At 48.0% G+C, this 16,711-nt stretch overlaps 1 protein-coding gene across 3 annotated transcripts in view; it reads right to left on the bottom strand.

The window, feature by feature from the left end:
* The window catches only part of MAPKBP1 (mitogen-activated protein kinase binding protein 1), a 53,000-nt gene that overhangs the window by 22,848 nt on the left and 13,441 nt on the right, over nt 1-16,711 (bottom strand). For all 3 annotated transcript variants that reach the window (XM_032343391.1, XM_032343393.1, XM_032343392.1), the window contains exon 2: nt 5,518-5,609. In XM_032343391.1, the coding sequence (XP_032199282.1) occupies nt 5,518-5,609 (92 nt within the window). The remainder of the gene's footprint in view (nt 1-5,517; nt 5,610-16,711) is intronic.

Here is a 16,711-nt window from a genome sequence, read left to right as displayed (position 1 = left end):
CCAGATCTCAAAGCCAAGGACCCCCTGATGAGCAGAACTGAGAACTAGGGCCCTAGGGCAGGTATGCCTACCTCAGGCTTTTCGGACTCATGGACACCTGAGGGCAGTGTGATGATGGAAGGAACAAGAAAACTGGGGCAAGGCAGACCTGTGTGCTAGCATACTGTGTGATCTTGGGCGCATTCCTTAACTTCTCTGCATCTCAGTTGTAAAACTGTAAAACAGGAAGAGTAATGTCTACCTCACAGAACTGTGACAGGGACTGAAGAAGACAGTGTGCACAGTGACCAGCACAGTGCTCCTGGCCATTTTCCTGAAGGGGACTCTGGCCCACCACTAACAAGGACAGTGAAATCCGGGGGATCAGCAGTTAACTACGGGAGCCCCCACTGTGGCATCCCAGACACGACTTGTTGGACACTAATGACTCATCAGGATCCTCACCCAGGTGTGGAATTATAAACCATCCCTCTGGATTCACTCCCAAAAGGGAACCATGTAGCTTTAATTATTCTAAGAGACAATGAGTCTAAGATGTTTCCAAATGCATCCTTGTTTGCCGTCCTCTTTAAATGCCTGCCATCTGGGACCTTCCAAATAAGTGATCCTTTGAGGCCAGGTCACGGGCCCTACTGGCATCTCTGTTTCTGGGGCATTTTATGAGTCCCTCTTCAAAAACAGGAGAGAATGGGGCACCTGGGTGGCTCTGATGGTTAAGCATCTGCCTTTGACTTGGGTCATGATCCTGGGGTCCTAAGATGGAGGCCTGCTTCGGGATCCTGGTGGCAGGAAGCCTGCTTTCTCTCTCCCACTCCCCCTGCTTATGTTCCCTTTCTCGCTCCCTTTCTCGTTCCCTTTCTCGCTGTCTCTGTCAAATAAATAAAATCTTAAAACAAATAAACAAAAAACAGGAGAGAAGACAGAGTACCATGGGTATCAGTGGAGAGCTGGGCAGCACTTCTCTCTGCCCAGAGGACTCTAAGCACGGTCCCTTCTGGAACAAGATGGGAATCTCTGTGGACTCTAAGACTTACGGGCCCCGCCAAAATGCAATGTCTGGGCCCCCGTCCTCCCACACATTATACTGTAGCCACCACGGCCACCATTCAGCCCCTCAAACAGATACCCAGTTCCTCTTCTCCCTGGCACTTTGGTCCCTGCGGCTTCTGCCACGCGGACCACTGGGAAGTCAGATCCTCACGAGTTCGTTCCTCCTGGTCATTCACACGTCGTTAGCTGAACGTGACCTCCCCGAGTCTTAAACACCCACTCCTAAAGCCGCCCCCTCCCCAACCCCAGCCTCGCCAACTGGCCACTTACCCTCCTCTCCGTCACTTGGTTTTACTTTCTCAGAACACTTCCCATCTCTGATGTCATCTTGCTCATTTATGGCCTTACACGCTTATGGCATGCCTGCCCTTCCTGAATCTAAACCCCACAAAGCACAGCCATGCTTCCTGCCCTGCTGCCGTACACCCTGTGCCAGGAACAGTGCCTGGCCCAGAGCAGCTTTCGACAATAGCTGCTGACCAAAAATGAATGAAGGCATCTAGGACCAAGCCACCTGAGGAAGAGCTAAGGCGACTCAGGGTCAGATGTGAGGCCCACAGAGCGACCAGAAGACAGACCCCCAAGGGGACCAAGGCTTGTGAGAACCCCTTCACACGACTCCCATCCACCAGGGCACGAAGCCCAGGTGTCCTCTCTCAGGCCCACCCAGTGTCTCCACAGTCCCATGCACTCCCTGGCAAACCGCCACACAGGGCTTGCCCATAGATAGTCAGAAGCTAATTCCATGCGCCCTTAGCTCAAATGTCATTAGAACACTGTTCAGGTCGAGAGACTGTGGTTTCATACCTTGCCCAGTGCTTTGGAACTGGGAGAACCTCAGTGTGATTTCCAGGATGGGCTGAGTGAACGGTAAGGCCTTCTCAGGAAATCTGGGTTTGCCTTTCTCCTCCCTAGCCGAGGCGACGAAGAGGTCTCCTCCAGGCTGCTGGAGAGGGCTCCTCTCACTCCAGTGAGGGCTCTGCCCAGAGCATTCCCCTAGCCCAGGCCCCAGACTGAGGCACTGGGGGTCAAGAGAAGCTCACTCTCAGAATTGACGGGCCCCACCATGGCACTGGGGGCCATGCTGGGCTCTGCAGCACCTGAGCCCTCTACCAAGCCAACCACAGGAGGGGCCCAAGTCAATTATGGATGTGCAACTAAACTGAGTCCCTCCAAGAGGCTATCTGGGGACCACCTGGCCTCCTGGAGTGGGGGGACTCTAAGTGTGACAGGTGAGGGGTAGGCTTTTCTGCAGAGAGAACAGCAAAGGGGGAGCTCTGGAGAAGAGATGCAGGAGCCACTAAAACTGAGGGGTCTCTGCAGAGACATCACCCACCTCTGCCTGACACACAATCCCCCCAACCCCCACTACCCCACCCTCTTGGAGCGGTTTTCATTTCCTTTCAAAAAACTTTGTTTTGGTTTGATATTTGCCTCTAGGCCTCCAGGAGACTTTTCTGAGCTTTGTTTTTCTTCTTGTTTCTAGGATACCTGAGCCACTCCTAGAGCAACAAGCACAGTAGGAACTAGAGAGTGGGGGTGGGGTTAGGATCCCCAGATAGGAAAAGAAGAAGAGAAGGGAGGGAAAGAGACTGCTTGGCTCACAGAGATTTTGGGGGCCCCCAGACACCTCAGAAGCACAATAGGGACCTCCAGCACAGAACAAAACGAAAAATACTCAGAAAAAAGGGGCATTTGCAAAGAGAGGACTTGGAAGTCCTAGGAAATCAAAAGGTCAAGGAATAGATCATGTCACCGCCCAGGGCTCACCCAAGCCAAGCACCCTGAGGGAACCTACTAGATACAAAGCTTCCATATACCATCTGGAAGGCTACTGACTCCCAGACACATGTGCCAGCATGGGCCCTGGTCACACACAGAATCACACATCCTTTAGCACCAGGCCTGGGGTCAGGAGTGTTGGGGAGAAGAGGTAGGGAGCACAGCTCTACAATCCCGAGGGCAGGCACACTGGGCTCAGCACAGACCAAGCAGCTGCCCAGGTCTTTCCTGCCCATCTCAAATCCAGCCCCGGCCCAAACTCCAACAAGAAGGAACCCAGCTTTCCCAGGCAGAGGCAGGCACGAGTGGAATTCCCCTGAGGCCGGCTGCACAGGGTACCCAGCAACAGAGGTCATTCATCAGCTTGCTTCTGTAAGGGGAGAAGGAGGCCAGCCCAGCCTCCGCAGAGGAAAGCTGGCGCAGCTCTCACAGTACCCCCACCACAGACATCAGATGCCAAAGGGAAGATCAGGAGAGGCACTGGCCCCAGAACCCAGACCCAGAAGTTTCCCTGGCATAGACTGAGATGCCCAGAAATTGGGCTCTTCTCAATCGTGTGGCAGGTAGGCAGCTACTCGAGATCCAGCTTTTAAAAAAATAAGCAGGAAGTCAGGTCTTCCCCGAGCCCACACCATTTTGAGATCGAGAGCTTTATAGCCAGACTACTAGGGTTGAAATGCCAGTGTAGACACCCACCAGCTGTGTGACCTGGAGCAAGCTGCTTAACCTCTCTTTATCTTAGCTTCTGCTCTAAATGGGATAGTAGTAGTACCAACCTCACTACCCAGGGTTGCTCTGGGTAGTAAATGAAATCATTCCTTACAAAGTGCTTAGCATGTTTCCGTAGTGTAGTGGTTATCACGTTCGCCTCACAAAGTGCTTAGCAAAGGGCCTGGCACAAAACAAGTTGTTGACAAAGGCAGATTTTGGATGGGATGATCAAACTAAGAGAAATCATATACTTGTATAAAAACTACAAGAGTCGCTGTGGAACTCACACTGGGAAAGTGGGCACTCCTGAGCTGACAGTGGGGGAGGACAAGTGGAGCAGGGTGGCCTTCCCATTTCTGGGCTCCCGTGCCCAGCAGCAAGGTACGGAGGTTGACAGAGAGAACCAGAAACAGCAAGGGCACCAAGCCTCCCGAGGAAACACTTTTGCAAGAGCCTAAAGAAACTGTGGCTGAGGGGTTTCTCATCTGCAGGAGCAGAGGAGTGAAAAGGCAGCAAGGGACAGAGGAACACCGGCCCCAGAAACCCTGCTTTTCTTCCACGGCACTGACATCTCTCCAAGTGAGGAGAGTAGGCAAATGTTCAAAGCAGTATTTTTCTTTCTTTCTTTCTTTTTTTTTTTTTTAAGATTTTATTTATTTATTTGTCTGATGGAGAGAGAGTGAAGGTACGAGCAGCGGGGAAGGGCAGAGGCAATGGGAGAAGCAGACCCCCCTCGAGTAGTCCCCCCTGACGTGGGACTCGATCCCAGGACCCTGGGCTCATGTCCTGAACTGAAGATAGATGCTTAACCAACTGAGCCACCCAGGCACCTGGTATTTTTCCTAAAAGTAGCTGGAAAGTGGAAACAACCCAAAAGCCCATCAACTGATGATTAGAGGAAGTATGGGACATCCACATAATGGAATATTTTCCAGCCATAAAAAGAAACAAAGTACTCGGGGCGCCTCGGTGGCTCAGTGGGTTAAGCCGCTGCCTTCGGCTCAGGTCATGATCTCAGGGTCCTGGGATCGAGTCCCGCATCGGGCTCTCTGCTCAGCAGGGAGCCTGCTTCCCTTCCTCTCTCTCTGCCTGCCTCTCTGCCTACTTGTGATCTCTCTCTGTCAAATAAATAAATAAATAAAAATCTTAAAAAAAAAAAAGAAACAAAGTACTGATACCCAACATGACATGTATGAACATTAAAAACATGATGCTCAGGGGAAAAAGCCTCACAAAAGGCCAGATATTCTACTTAAATGGAATGATTCCACTTACAGGAAATGTCCAGAACAGATAAATCTATAGAGACAGGAAGTGCGTTAGTGGTTACCTGGGGCTGGGGGTCTTGGGGTTAGGGGAGAATGGGGACTAATTGCTAATGGGTATGGGGCTTCTCTTTCGGAGTGACGAAAATGTTTGAAGATGAACTGTGGTGATGGTGGCACCAAACATGGAGTTGTACATTTTAAATGGGCAAACTGTGTGGTACATGAGAAAGTGACTACAAGGTAGATATTAAAGATGGTGATGGGGGGCACGTGGGTGGCTCAGTGGGTTAAAGCCTCTGCCTTCGGCTTGGGTCATGATCCCAGGGTCCTGGGCTCGAGCCCCGCAGCAGGCTCTCTGCTCAGCGGGGAGCCTGCTTCCTCCTCTCTCTCTCCCTACCTCTCTGCCTACTTGTAGATCTCTGTCTGTCAAATAAACAAATAAAATCTTAAAAAAAAAAAAAAAAAAGATGGTGATGGGAACTGTGTGTAATATCAAGTGTGACTCTCTATGTACTGGGCAGATGGCAACAAGGACAACATTCCACAAAGAGCCTTGACCTGGCCCTGTTATCTCCTTTACAGAAAAGGTACCAAAACATTCACCTGGACAGATCTCCCGGAGAAAACCAAAAAACCCTTGCCCACCCCAACTGGTTTAGCATGGTTATAAACTCCCATGCAGTAAGCCTTCTTCCAATGTACTTACCCTGCCGGGTAGGCAACTAAACCCGATCGAGGGTCACAGGCAAGTCCTCTGCCTCCAGACACTGTTATTCCAAGAACCTTCTCCAAGGTCACCTGTCAGAGCAAGACAGAGAAGTGACATATGGAACGGGGTTGGGAAGGAGGTGCTGAAGGTACACACGGTCACCTAGCAAACACTGACTACTTTCTTCAGAATAGGGCTACTGACTTCTCCAGGGTCTGTCCAGGCCACATGTCCCTTGGTCACATGGGGGAAAAGCCAGTGTGCGTCGCAGGGTTTTAACAGGGCTCAATCTGTGGGGACCCTGGGAAAGAAAATGAAGAATTAAAGCTCAGCTCATAGCCACAGGGGAAAAAGCATTCCCCCAGATCGAGGGAAGTCTCCGTTTACAAGATAAAGCCTACGGTCCCCAGACTGGCCTCTTGGGTCTCTGAGAGTCAGGAGAAGTCACTGATCTTCGTGCCTTGGCAGGCATGAAAGAAAGGCTGCTCTGATCTACCAAGAGTCAGAGGAATGTGAGGTATTAATTAGGTGACTCATAATATCTCTGATCTTTGCATCCCATCACGTTTCTCTCCTCCACCAGAGAACTCTACCCACCTCAAACATCCACCAGTTCATACAGACTATGAGCCTAGGAGACAGAAACATGACTTGATGCTGTGTTTTGCCAAGCACAGATGCTCAGGGTACTCTAATTATTATTATTAAGCCCCACTCCCACAGAGATGAAAGGGAAACATGTGTAACGTGCTCAGAGATTCTGAGGACATGGCCATATGCGACATTCACCATCACTCTCACCAACAATATTGTTACCCAACACTGGACGCTCAGCCCTAGGGCGTACACTGAACTAACCTCAAATTAGCTCACTGGCTTTTCTGCTAGATGATCCCATGAGAGATTCAAAATGCCCTGGAACCTCTTCTCACTCCACCTCACTGTCAGAACATCTTGCTTGATAGAGGGCCGCCCTCTAGTACTGTCTGAACTCCCTGTACTGGCCCTGCTCAGAGATGTCCTTGGTCTCTCTGTTGGCTCAGAGAAAGAGGCATCTGAATGCGGAAAGGTCATGTAAATAGGCTACAGTGTACTCTGCTAAGAGCCTCGGAGGCCCTAGGAGGGTGATGTGAATCAGAAACACTTCAGGAGTATTAAGTCTGTAGCAGGGTGGTCTACTCCTAGTCCAGGCCAGTGTCTAGAGGGGAAATCCAAACGGGATGCTTGGTGGCTCAGTGGGTTAAGCACTTGCCTTCGGCTCAGGTCATGATCCCAGGGTCCTGAGACTGAGTCCCGCATCACGCTCCCTGCTCAGGGAAGCCTCAAGAAGCCTGCTTCTCCCTCTGCCTGCCTCTCTCTCTGACAAATAAATAAATATATATATTTTTTATTTTTAAAAAAATAGGGAAGGAAAACCGAGATTCAGTTAGGGTGGTTAGGATCTCTCCTCTCTTACTGTTCCAGCTGGAGAATTCAAAGTCCTTCTAGAGGGCTGGTTTAAATTCTTATCTCCAAGGACCATTTTAGCTTGAATTAGGTTAGAAAGAAATGCCCTTTGGTGGCCAAAGACCAAAATAACCCCCCGGGACATGATAGTTAAAACCTATTCCTCCAGGAAGGCCCCCAAGAGTCTTCTGAGCTCCCTGGGGGATGTGGACCAGTAATTGCAACTTGTGTCTACTCACTGACAGAGGCAGGTTAGTCCCACAGCCAACCCACAGCCTTCTGACAAGCACTGGACTTGTCAGTAACCGTGGGGCCTACCTGAGCCACTAAGCCTAGTGTGGGATAAACTAACTGTACCTGTGTTCTTGAGAGTTTGCCCTAACTTATGCCTCCTTCCTCACTTTTTCTTCACTGCATAATGCCTTGGCACCCAGTGAGCATGCTGAAAGGTCTGAGTACCAGGCACACTGGGTAGGGAGCACAAAACACCCCCGTGGAAGTCTGGGGAAAAGCTCAGCTCAATGCACCACTCCCCATCCTGGCACTGTGATCTCCAGCTATCCCAGAGGGAGGGCACTCGGGAACGTTCCTGCTGCACCAACTGCCTGCTGCAGACAGAACAGAAAGAGAGAGAAGAACCCAAGGCCAGCATCACCCACATAGATGGGAAAGGTCACAGAATCAGGGGCAGTGAGCTAAAAGGCTGCTCAAGTCCTATTCCTTTCCAGCGAATCATTTCAGGTAAATCCTTTGGATTCAAATTTGTATCAGTCCCTCACTTAATGCTATGGCTTTGGTCCCAAAGAATTAGACCAGTCTGCCTGTTCTCAGCTCTCCTTCCCTCTGCCAGTAGTCTGGGTAGGTGTTTTGGGGACAGATGATAGAGTTCCATAAAAGATTCATTCTCAAACTAGCTTGGACTTTTCAACAGCAAGCAAAAGCAGGAAGGAGATGTCAGTTACTCCTACCTTTAAGGCCAGTGTTCACCAAACGTTTTTGACCATGACCCGCAGTAAGCAAGACAGTTTATAAGTCTCTATCATGACCAGGTATATAGATCCATGTACATGTGTGCGTGTGCACACACACTGAAATAAAAGTTTCACAGAACAATACTTCCCTGATCACATGTGATATACTTGATTTTCTATCACATTCTATTTCATTAAAAAAATGATACTGGTTACAGCCCAGGGTATTGATTTCATGGCCTACAAATGGGCTGGAAGTTCCAGTTTGAGAAACTGCTGCAGACCACCTTTTCCTTGCTGGGCCTGGGTTCCAGGCTCCGATGTCTAGCAACTTTTGTGTTCCTCGGGCCCTTTCCTCCTAGGACTCTTGGCGGTGGGACAGACATCCGGGCTAGGAAACCCCATGGGCAGAAGTTTGCCTGGGCTCCAAACTTGGCTTATTTTCAAAGGATTTATGGGTTTTGGCTTTTTTCTAACTTTCTGAACAACTATCCAAAGACAAAAAAAGGCAGTTTCCTTTGGCTCTGCGGAGTGGGAGGAGCAAGGGAAAAACATTCAGGGGCATCAGCTGGTTTTTATTTTATGTTCTAACTCAAACCAGCTTCCTGTTTGCAGGGAGGTTTTGGGCTGAATTCCACTTTCAAAGGATCTGAGAGAGTCCAAAGCTCCTGTGAGGCCTCCAACATCTAGGCTTATTTTGAAAGGGCCCAGCATGATGGAAATTATAAATGGACTCTCTCCCCATCATAACCTCCATATCCCCTCCTTCTGAAAAGGTGATACAGCTTCCATCTACCGTAGAAAATGAATGCCCCCTGAAAACACACCGGCAGCTGAACACCCAAGTTCAAGCAGCGGGGTGCCTGAGCCAGCTTCCACGAGCTTAGGACAGCGGACAGTGCCCTTGTCTTCCCACCTCCTCATTGGGGGGCGGCACACTGGGAGCCCGAAATCACCACAGTGGGAGTACTTACACCGTGGAAATCAGCAAATGCTACAAATCAGGGCTCTTTTTTTGTCCCCAGGGAGAGCCTGTAAACATTCAGCAACACCCCACTGAGTTCAGGCTGCTGTTATCTCCCACTTGGACTATCATTCCCATGTGTTCTCCCTGCTTCCGACCTTGGCCCCTAGAGTATTCTTCTCAACATGACAGGCCACAGTGGGGTGGTTGTTGTTCTGTTTATTTTTTAAGATTTTATTTATTTGACAGGCAGAGAGAAACTACAAGCAGGGGGAGCAGCAGGCAGAGAGAGAAGCAGGCCCCCGCTGAGCAGGGAGCCCGAGGTAGGGCTCAGTCCCAGGACCCTGGGCTCATGACCTGAGCCAAAGGCAGACGCTTGACTGAATGAGCCACCCAGGCACCACCAGAGTGAATTTTTTTTTTTTAAATATATATGAGATCATGTTATTACTCAGCTCAAAACCCTCCACAGGCTTCCCATCTTTCAGTTCAAATTCAAACACTTTACCCTGTTTACAAAGCCCTAAATCATCTGGCCTCTGGCTCCCTCTCTGACCTCATTTCCTCCACTCTCCGCCTCTTCCTCCACCTCAGCTGCCTCAAGCACCTCAAGCAGATTCGAGCTTCAGGTCCTGCGTATACTCTTCCTTCAATTAAAATGCTCTTCCCTCAGCTGTTCACAGAGCTACTCCCCTCAGGTTTTTGCTCAAAGGTCTCCTCCTTAGAGAAGGCTTTCCAGACTCACTTCGTTGTTACCATTCTATACCTAACTTACCCTGTTTTATCTTTCTTCATAGCACTTCGATTCAGGTAGTGACCCTACACTGATTACATTTCCATCCACACACTTACTGTCCATCTTACTGCCCAGGTAAGGGTGAGCACAGAGGGAGCTTAATGGTACAGGGACCATTTTGTTTCTTAAGCTGAGAGTAGGCAGACAGTTGTTCATTCTATATCTTTACTGTATGTCTTAAATATTGCACAGTCATTGTTAAAGAAAAGATAATGGTCTAGGACGTGCCATGGGGCTCAGTACCTCATGAACAACATCCTTCTGGAATTCATACCCTTGGTTCTCTTTTCACCCGTAAGCAATGGCTTTTGGATACTCACTGACCCAACAATGTTGGGGGAAAGGGTACAAAGAACTCAAGAATATGAGTTTCTGTTTGATTAGGTTTCTCACTTATGTGCTTCTAAGACTGCACGTTTTTATGATGCTCTGACATGCCATTTTCAGTGGAAGCTTTCGACAATCACTATCCCTTCTCCTGACTGCTAAGCATGGCAGCAGATAATGAGAGAGCGCTCCCTCAGCCTGGGTCCCTGAGTAACTTTGATGAACAGAGCCCCTGTGCTGACCCATAGTGAATATGAGCATGAGCAAGAAATAAACTATCTGTTAAGTCAGGAAGATTTTGAGGTGATTTTGTTACCACAGCATGACATAACCTGGCAATTTTCATACTTTTTGGTCTCTTACACTCTTTGGTTTCTTTACACTCTTAGAAATTACCAAGGACACCAAAGAGCTTTTATTTGTATCAGCGTATTAGAAGTTACAATAGAAATAGTTTAAAATATTTGTTAATTCACTTTAAAATAATAATAAATCCATACCTGTTAATATTTTTATTAAGGATAACTCTATCTTCCAAATCAAAAAAAATTTCAGTGAGAAGAATAGCATTATTTAACATTTTTGCAAGTCTCTTCAATGTCCAGCTTCCCAGTAAACAGCTGGATTCTCCTATCAGCATCTCCATTCAATCTGTTGTGATATGTCATGCTAGTTGAAGATGAAGAAAATCTGGCCCATTTGGATATGCAACTGGAAAAGGGAGGGATCCCACAGATGCCCTAAAAGGGGACCCAGGAATTCCCAGCCCATACTTTGAGAACCAAACACCTAACCTGTCCTGAATAAGATAGCATTTTTCCACATAAGGAAGCAAGCCCACCAGTGTGCGAGTACTGGTCTCAAGCATTGTTGAGGAAACTGAGGCAGGGAAGAGATCCTGTGAGAAAAGAGCTGTCCTCAAAGTCTGGGATGGGGCCCAAGGTACTGAAAGGAAAGTAAGTCATAAACCCTCACTGCCTGCATGCCAATGAAACCTAGCTGAAAAGACAACCAATCCAGGTAACTGATTATGGCCAGTGACTTGGGACACAGCCACTATAGGCAGCTGGCACCCTGATACAGCCACACAGTTCTAGAACATCACTTCATGCACATGTGGAAACAGAAGAAGAGAGCACCCACATCAGACTCTACAATGATCTCCTCCACATCCGAAAGCCCAGAAGCAGAGAAAATGCTCAAGGCGTGACCCAGCCTTTGCTTTGGCAGATGGGGAGTGTTGAGATGGAGGAAAGCCTACACCAGCCTGAGAGGGGGTATCATCTGTCCCCAGAAGCGAGGACGCAGGAGGGCAGAAATTACTACAGACAAACTTCGAGGGAGGCCTTGAATAGCCACCCCTCCCAGCACGCACTTGGCAGAGCAGTACCGTACCCTCCTGAGAGAAAGAAGGAAAGCAAAATCATCCCTCACCTTAATGAGATAAAGGGATAACTTCATAATAGCCTAATCCTAAGAGAGAAGGAAAGACTATAAAGCCAACTGTTTAAGTGCTCTTCTGGCTCTCATTAAAGGAGATGGAAAAAACAGGTGGCCAAGGGGCAATAGACAGGACAACTTGCTTATACCAGGTAGAATAATATTTTCCAAATGTGCAGATTGTAGCTTATTAATGGGACCTGAAATTGACTGATTTAGTGGGTAGTGAATAAATACAGCAGAACACAAAACAGATCTCACAGCATGTAGTGACAGTATGCATTGACCATGAAACTTCTGTTGGGAGGGGTGTATTCTGGGTTACAATATAAAATGTATCTCTTAATGTGGGTCATCCTCAAAGAAGTTTGAAAATCACCAGGATGTTATAGGAGATCCTAAGATGAAGAATACACAAACTCTACCCTCTATTCTCAAAATCCATCAGGGAGAAGTGCCTGGGTGCCTCAGTGGGTTAAAGCCTCTGCCTTCAGCTCAGGTCATGATCCAAGGGTCCTGGAATCTAGTCCCACATTGGGATCTCTGTTCATCAGGGAGCCTGCTTCCCACTCTCTCTCTCTCTCTCTCTCTCTGCCTGCTGCTCTGCCTAGTTGTGATCTCTGTCTGTCAAATAAATAAATAAATAATCTTTTAAAAAATCCATCAGGGAAAATTCATGATATATTACAAAGCAACCCCCAGTATGTGATAAGCGTCATAAGAAAGATACAAAGTGCTCAAAGAGGAGGAAGAGAAATGATTTCTGAACAGGATCAGGAAAGGAAAACCAAAGAGGCTTTCTTGGAGGTCGAGATGGTATTTGACCTGGGCCTTGCCATAAGGATAGGATCTTAACAGGTGGAAATACAGAAAGAAGGAATTCTCAGTAGAAGCAGCTGCATGAACTAAAGCTTGGCAGAAGGAAATGACAGAGCAGGTGAGCAATGGTGAATGCAGACAGTGTTAGGAGAGTAAGTCGGGAGAGGCAGACTTGCAACCAGACCAGGAAGAGCCTTGAATGCCAAACGAAGTAGGGTCATCTGTAGGCTCTGGGAAGCCACTGAAGGATTTCAAGCTGGAGACTCAGTCAAAGCTATGTTTTGGTGATGACATATGTGAGAAAAACAACACAAGCAGGGAGCCCAATCAGGAGGCTGTTACAACAGTTCAGGTGAGAAGTAATGAGGATTTAGACCAGCATGAAGAAATGAGAGCAGAAAAGACATGATGGGTTCAAAAGTAACAAGGCAAATAGAATCAGCAAGACTGGGCACTTGACAACTGTGGAGAAAGAAGGCAGAAGACTCAAAATTTTTAAACTCAGAGATAGAGAACATGAAAAGAAATGGTGCAGGATCAGAATGCAGACCTGGGTCTGGACAAAGGAGGAAGGATGGGAGCCAGTGATGTCTGTTTTAGGCATGCTGAATCCAAAACATTTCCGGGATATTCAATAGGAACCACAGAATATGCACTTTAGCAACATAAACATGGAATTAAATGCCTGGGAAAGAGGTCAGGGCTCGAAATAGGTATCCGAGAATTATTTGCATGGAGGTGAAAACCACCACTGAAAGTACAGTAGAAGATGGAGGGGGTGGGGGGGAGAGGCTGAGGAAAGAATCGTGCAGAGTAACTATTTTTAGAGTATGGAGAAGATGAGATGCCAGGCAATTAGAAAGAGAGGAGGAGACCCAGGAAGTCAGTGAAGGGGAGAGCACCCAGAAAGGAGAGGGAGTTGATGTAAGTGCCAAAAAGAAGTGAAGGAGGCAAGAAAAGGACTCTCCAGAGTCCAGAACCATCTGCAACACAGTCAGCAGAGCACAAGGTTCCAAGTAGTCCCAGACTCCTAAACACGTGATCCCGGGAAGCCTGGGGAGGGTCTCTCCATTAGGGCCCTAGATCGGCTCAGTCCACAGGCTAAAGTAGAGGCACCAGGCAATGAAAGATCCAGCCTGTGGAGCTAATACAATGGCTCTCCTAGCGAAGGGCTTCTTGTTGGAGTCTGCGATAGAAGTGACATGGAGTTGCCCTTCCTTGCTCAGCATGAGGGTCCACTCCAGTGAGTCTGCAAGGGCAAGTTGGCAGCTGCTCCCTTAAGGACGAGAACAAAGAGGCCAGAGCCACAAAAGGCCTGGGTCATCTAGGACTGAGTTGACCTCAAAGTGGTAAAGAAACCCAGCAACTGGGAGGAAGGTGACCTCTGGTTTTGTTGCCCCCAGTTCCTTTCTTCCCCCTCTCCCTTTCCCCACTTCTCAATCCCACTAACACAAGCTATAAATACTTGAATTGTAAATCATTCCAGCCAAACCATGGGCTTGCTATTTCTATAAACAAGCATGTCACAGACCTGTCCATGGCAGAGCACTCTCCGCCTTCCCCTCCCTTCCTGCAGGTTAAGAATAACTATGCTTGTCTCTTACCCACGCACTACACTCTAATCTCACAGAGCAGATTCGCCACCAGATTCTGACAATTGCCGCTTATAAAAAAGCCACAGAGAAAGCCCAAGGCCAGCAGGCTTTGTGCATGGACTTCGCCAGCTGGGCAGGGACCCAGTGCCTGGCCTGGGGAGGGGGAGGGGAGATGTGGGTACCGTGCCCAAGCTCAATCACTCCTGCTCCTTCAGAGTCCAAAGTGCCATCTGGTCGGAGGCAGGAAGGGACACGACGGCCACGACAAGACTGCAGGACAGATCCTGCCTCTCCATGCTGCTCCTGGCCTCCATCCTGTCTGGCTGATTTATAGTTCTACCCTCTATGCCACGAAGGCTTCCAGAGACAAGTAACTTCCAAAATGACCGAAAAACTGGGCTCCCAAGCTTAGAGTTCAGCATGAGCTGGAGCTGAGCCAAATTCTCTAGGTTGGGATTAAAATAGCCTCAGCTTCTAGGAAGGTAAATCTGCCCCAGCTTGGGAGGAGGTGACCTTAGAGATCCTCTGGCCATAAACCCCTGAAGACTAGAGAACAAAGGTTCTCAGTCCTGGCCTACCAACAGAATTACTCAGAGGGTTTAACAAGTCTTTCTCAGTTATCAGTCCTTACCCTATGATTCTCACTCAACAGACATGGAGCCGGGGGTTCGGAGTCTGCCTATTAAAGCTCTCCTAAGAGATATCCTAAGAATATCCAGACCCATGGGGTGTGAAAGGTCTTGTGCAAAAAGAGAATCTACAGCTGTAACAACAGCCATTCACTGAATGTGTACTCGGCCAAGAACTGTGCTAGGCAATTTACAAGATTCTAAGATTGTTTCATTTAATACCCTTGACAACTTTTTTTATTTTTTTATTTTTTAAAGTAAGCTCTATGCCCAACGCGTGGCTTGAACTCCTCACCTCAAGATCAAGAGTTGCATGCTCCACTGACGGAGCCAGCCAGGCGCCCCTTACCCTTGACAGCTTCATGAAGGACAGGCATTATCTCCATTTTTCAGATGAAGAAATCAGGTTAAGTAGTGAGTGGAAGACCCAGTATTTAAACCTATGTCTGCCTGCCTGGTTCCAGAAACTCTCGTGACCTGAGGAGGGAGTTCGAGTTCTCCCAAACCATCAGAATGGTGCAGTTTGTGGAAAAGCACCTGGGGTAGTCCCCAGGCCTTCATGGCAGCATCAGGGATAGGTCTAGGAACCAAGGTAGAAGGCAGAGGGCACAGGAAGAAGTAGAGGGGAATAGGGTCCTCTCTTGCTAGGTTTTTTTTTTTTTTTTTAAAGATTTTATTTATTTATTTGACAGAGAGAAATCACAAGTAGATGGAGAGGCAGGCAGAGAGAGAGAGAGAGGGAAGCAGGCTCCCTGCTGAGCAGAGAGCCCGATGCGGGACTCGATCCCAGGACCCTGAGATCATGACCTGAGCCGAAGGCAGCGGCTTAACCCACTGAGCCACCCAGGTGCCCCTCTCTTGCTAGTTTTAACATACTTTTTAAAATTAGCAAGTCTTACCAGTACCTGAAATGGGTCTAAAAAATGGATTCTGACCTCTCCTCACTGAATGGTTGCAGAGAAAAATAAACAGAGGATCTTCTAATGCCAGAGTAGCACCTCACCCCAGGGCCTGCTCATGTCCAGCCAGCTCTAGAACCTATAGTCAACATGGACAGCTGACACCCATTTCCAAGGCAAATGACATCATAGTGTCCAAAGCAGCAGCATCTGATTGCGTGTGCAGATGGAGGAAGAGGTGAGGGCAGCATCAGACCTCAGACCTGAGTTCTGGAAATCAGAGATCCCAAGCTAAGGGACTCTGTTATGGTATCACCATCAGCTTGCACCCAAGTCCAAAGAGCAGTGTTGACAACACAGTGCCTGGTACAGAGCAGCACTTCCACTCTCTCTTTCTCTTCCAGTTATCAGGAAGGCCAGGATAGGAGGTACCTCAACTTAAGCTACCAGAATAAGAGGGAAAAAAATTTTTTTTTTCCTATCTAGTGTCAGTCCTTCCTACAGCAAGACCAGAACCACAAACAACACTTCATTAGCAAAAGTCTGATCATGAAGAAAGGTCTAAGTCCTCCTCATTCACCAGCTCTACATGCCTGAGTTTTCTTATCTGTTGCTTCCAAACTTTGTAACCAGGGAGAATACTAAGTGTTCCTTATCTGAACTAAGTGTGCAATGTGGATGTGTGATCTGGAACAAAAAGGACAGTGGGGGAGGATCTTGGTACCCCTGTAATCATGCCAGCTTGGGCCATGAGACTCCCCTCTACAAAATGCTCACTTCCTTTCCATTCTGAATCCCAGCACCCTGAACTAGGCCTTCAGCACCACATTCCTGTATATAGCAATGACTTTCTAATCAATTTCCTTCCTATGGACCCTGTCCTCTTCTCCCTTGACCTGTCAGAACAATCTTGCCATAGCACAGCTTTGATCACATTCCTCCCCTGCTCAAAAACTTTCAATGGCTCCTCACTGCCGACAAAATAAATTATGAATGTCTTAGTCTGGCAACTGCAGCTCTCTGTCAAGTGATCATACCTTTCTTCTAATTCTATTTCCTACTACTCACCTATATGAATCATGTGCATTTGTCAATCTGGATTATTCATGATTCTGGAAAGGTGCTTTGGGGCTTTAGTTTATAATCTTCTTCTACCAAGAAGCCCTTCCCTTCCACCACCCCCTCCTGAAATCCTTCCCTTCCTCTCAAGGATCAGCTCAAATATCATATCCCCTGTGATTCTTTGCATGATCACCGTGGCCAGGAATGATTCATTCCTTGTTTGGTACTCTTACAACGGTAATA

This window comes from Mustela erminea, chromosome 5 (genome assembly GCF_009829155.1).
Source record: "Mustela erminea isolate mMusErm1 chromosome 5, mMusErm1.Pri, whole genome shotgun sequence".
In the NCBI taxonomy this organism is placed as follows: Eukaryota; Metazoa; Chordata; class Mammalia; order Carnivora; family Mustelidae; genus Mustela; species Mustela erminea.
The sequence above is the reverse complement of the archived record's forward strand: the minus strand, read 5'-3'. Positions and strand labels throughout refer to the sequence as shown.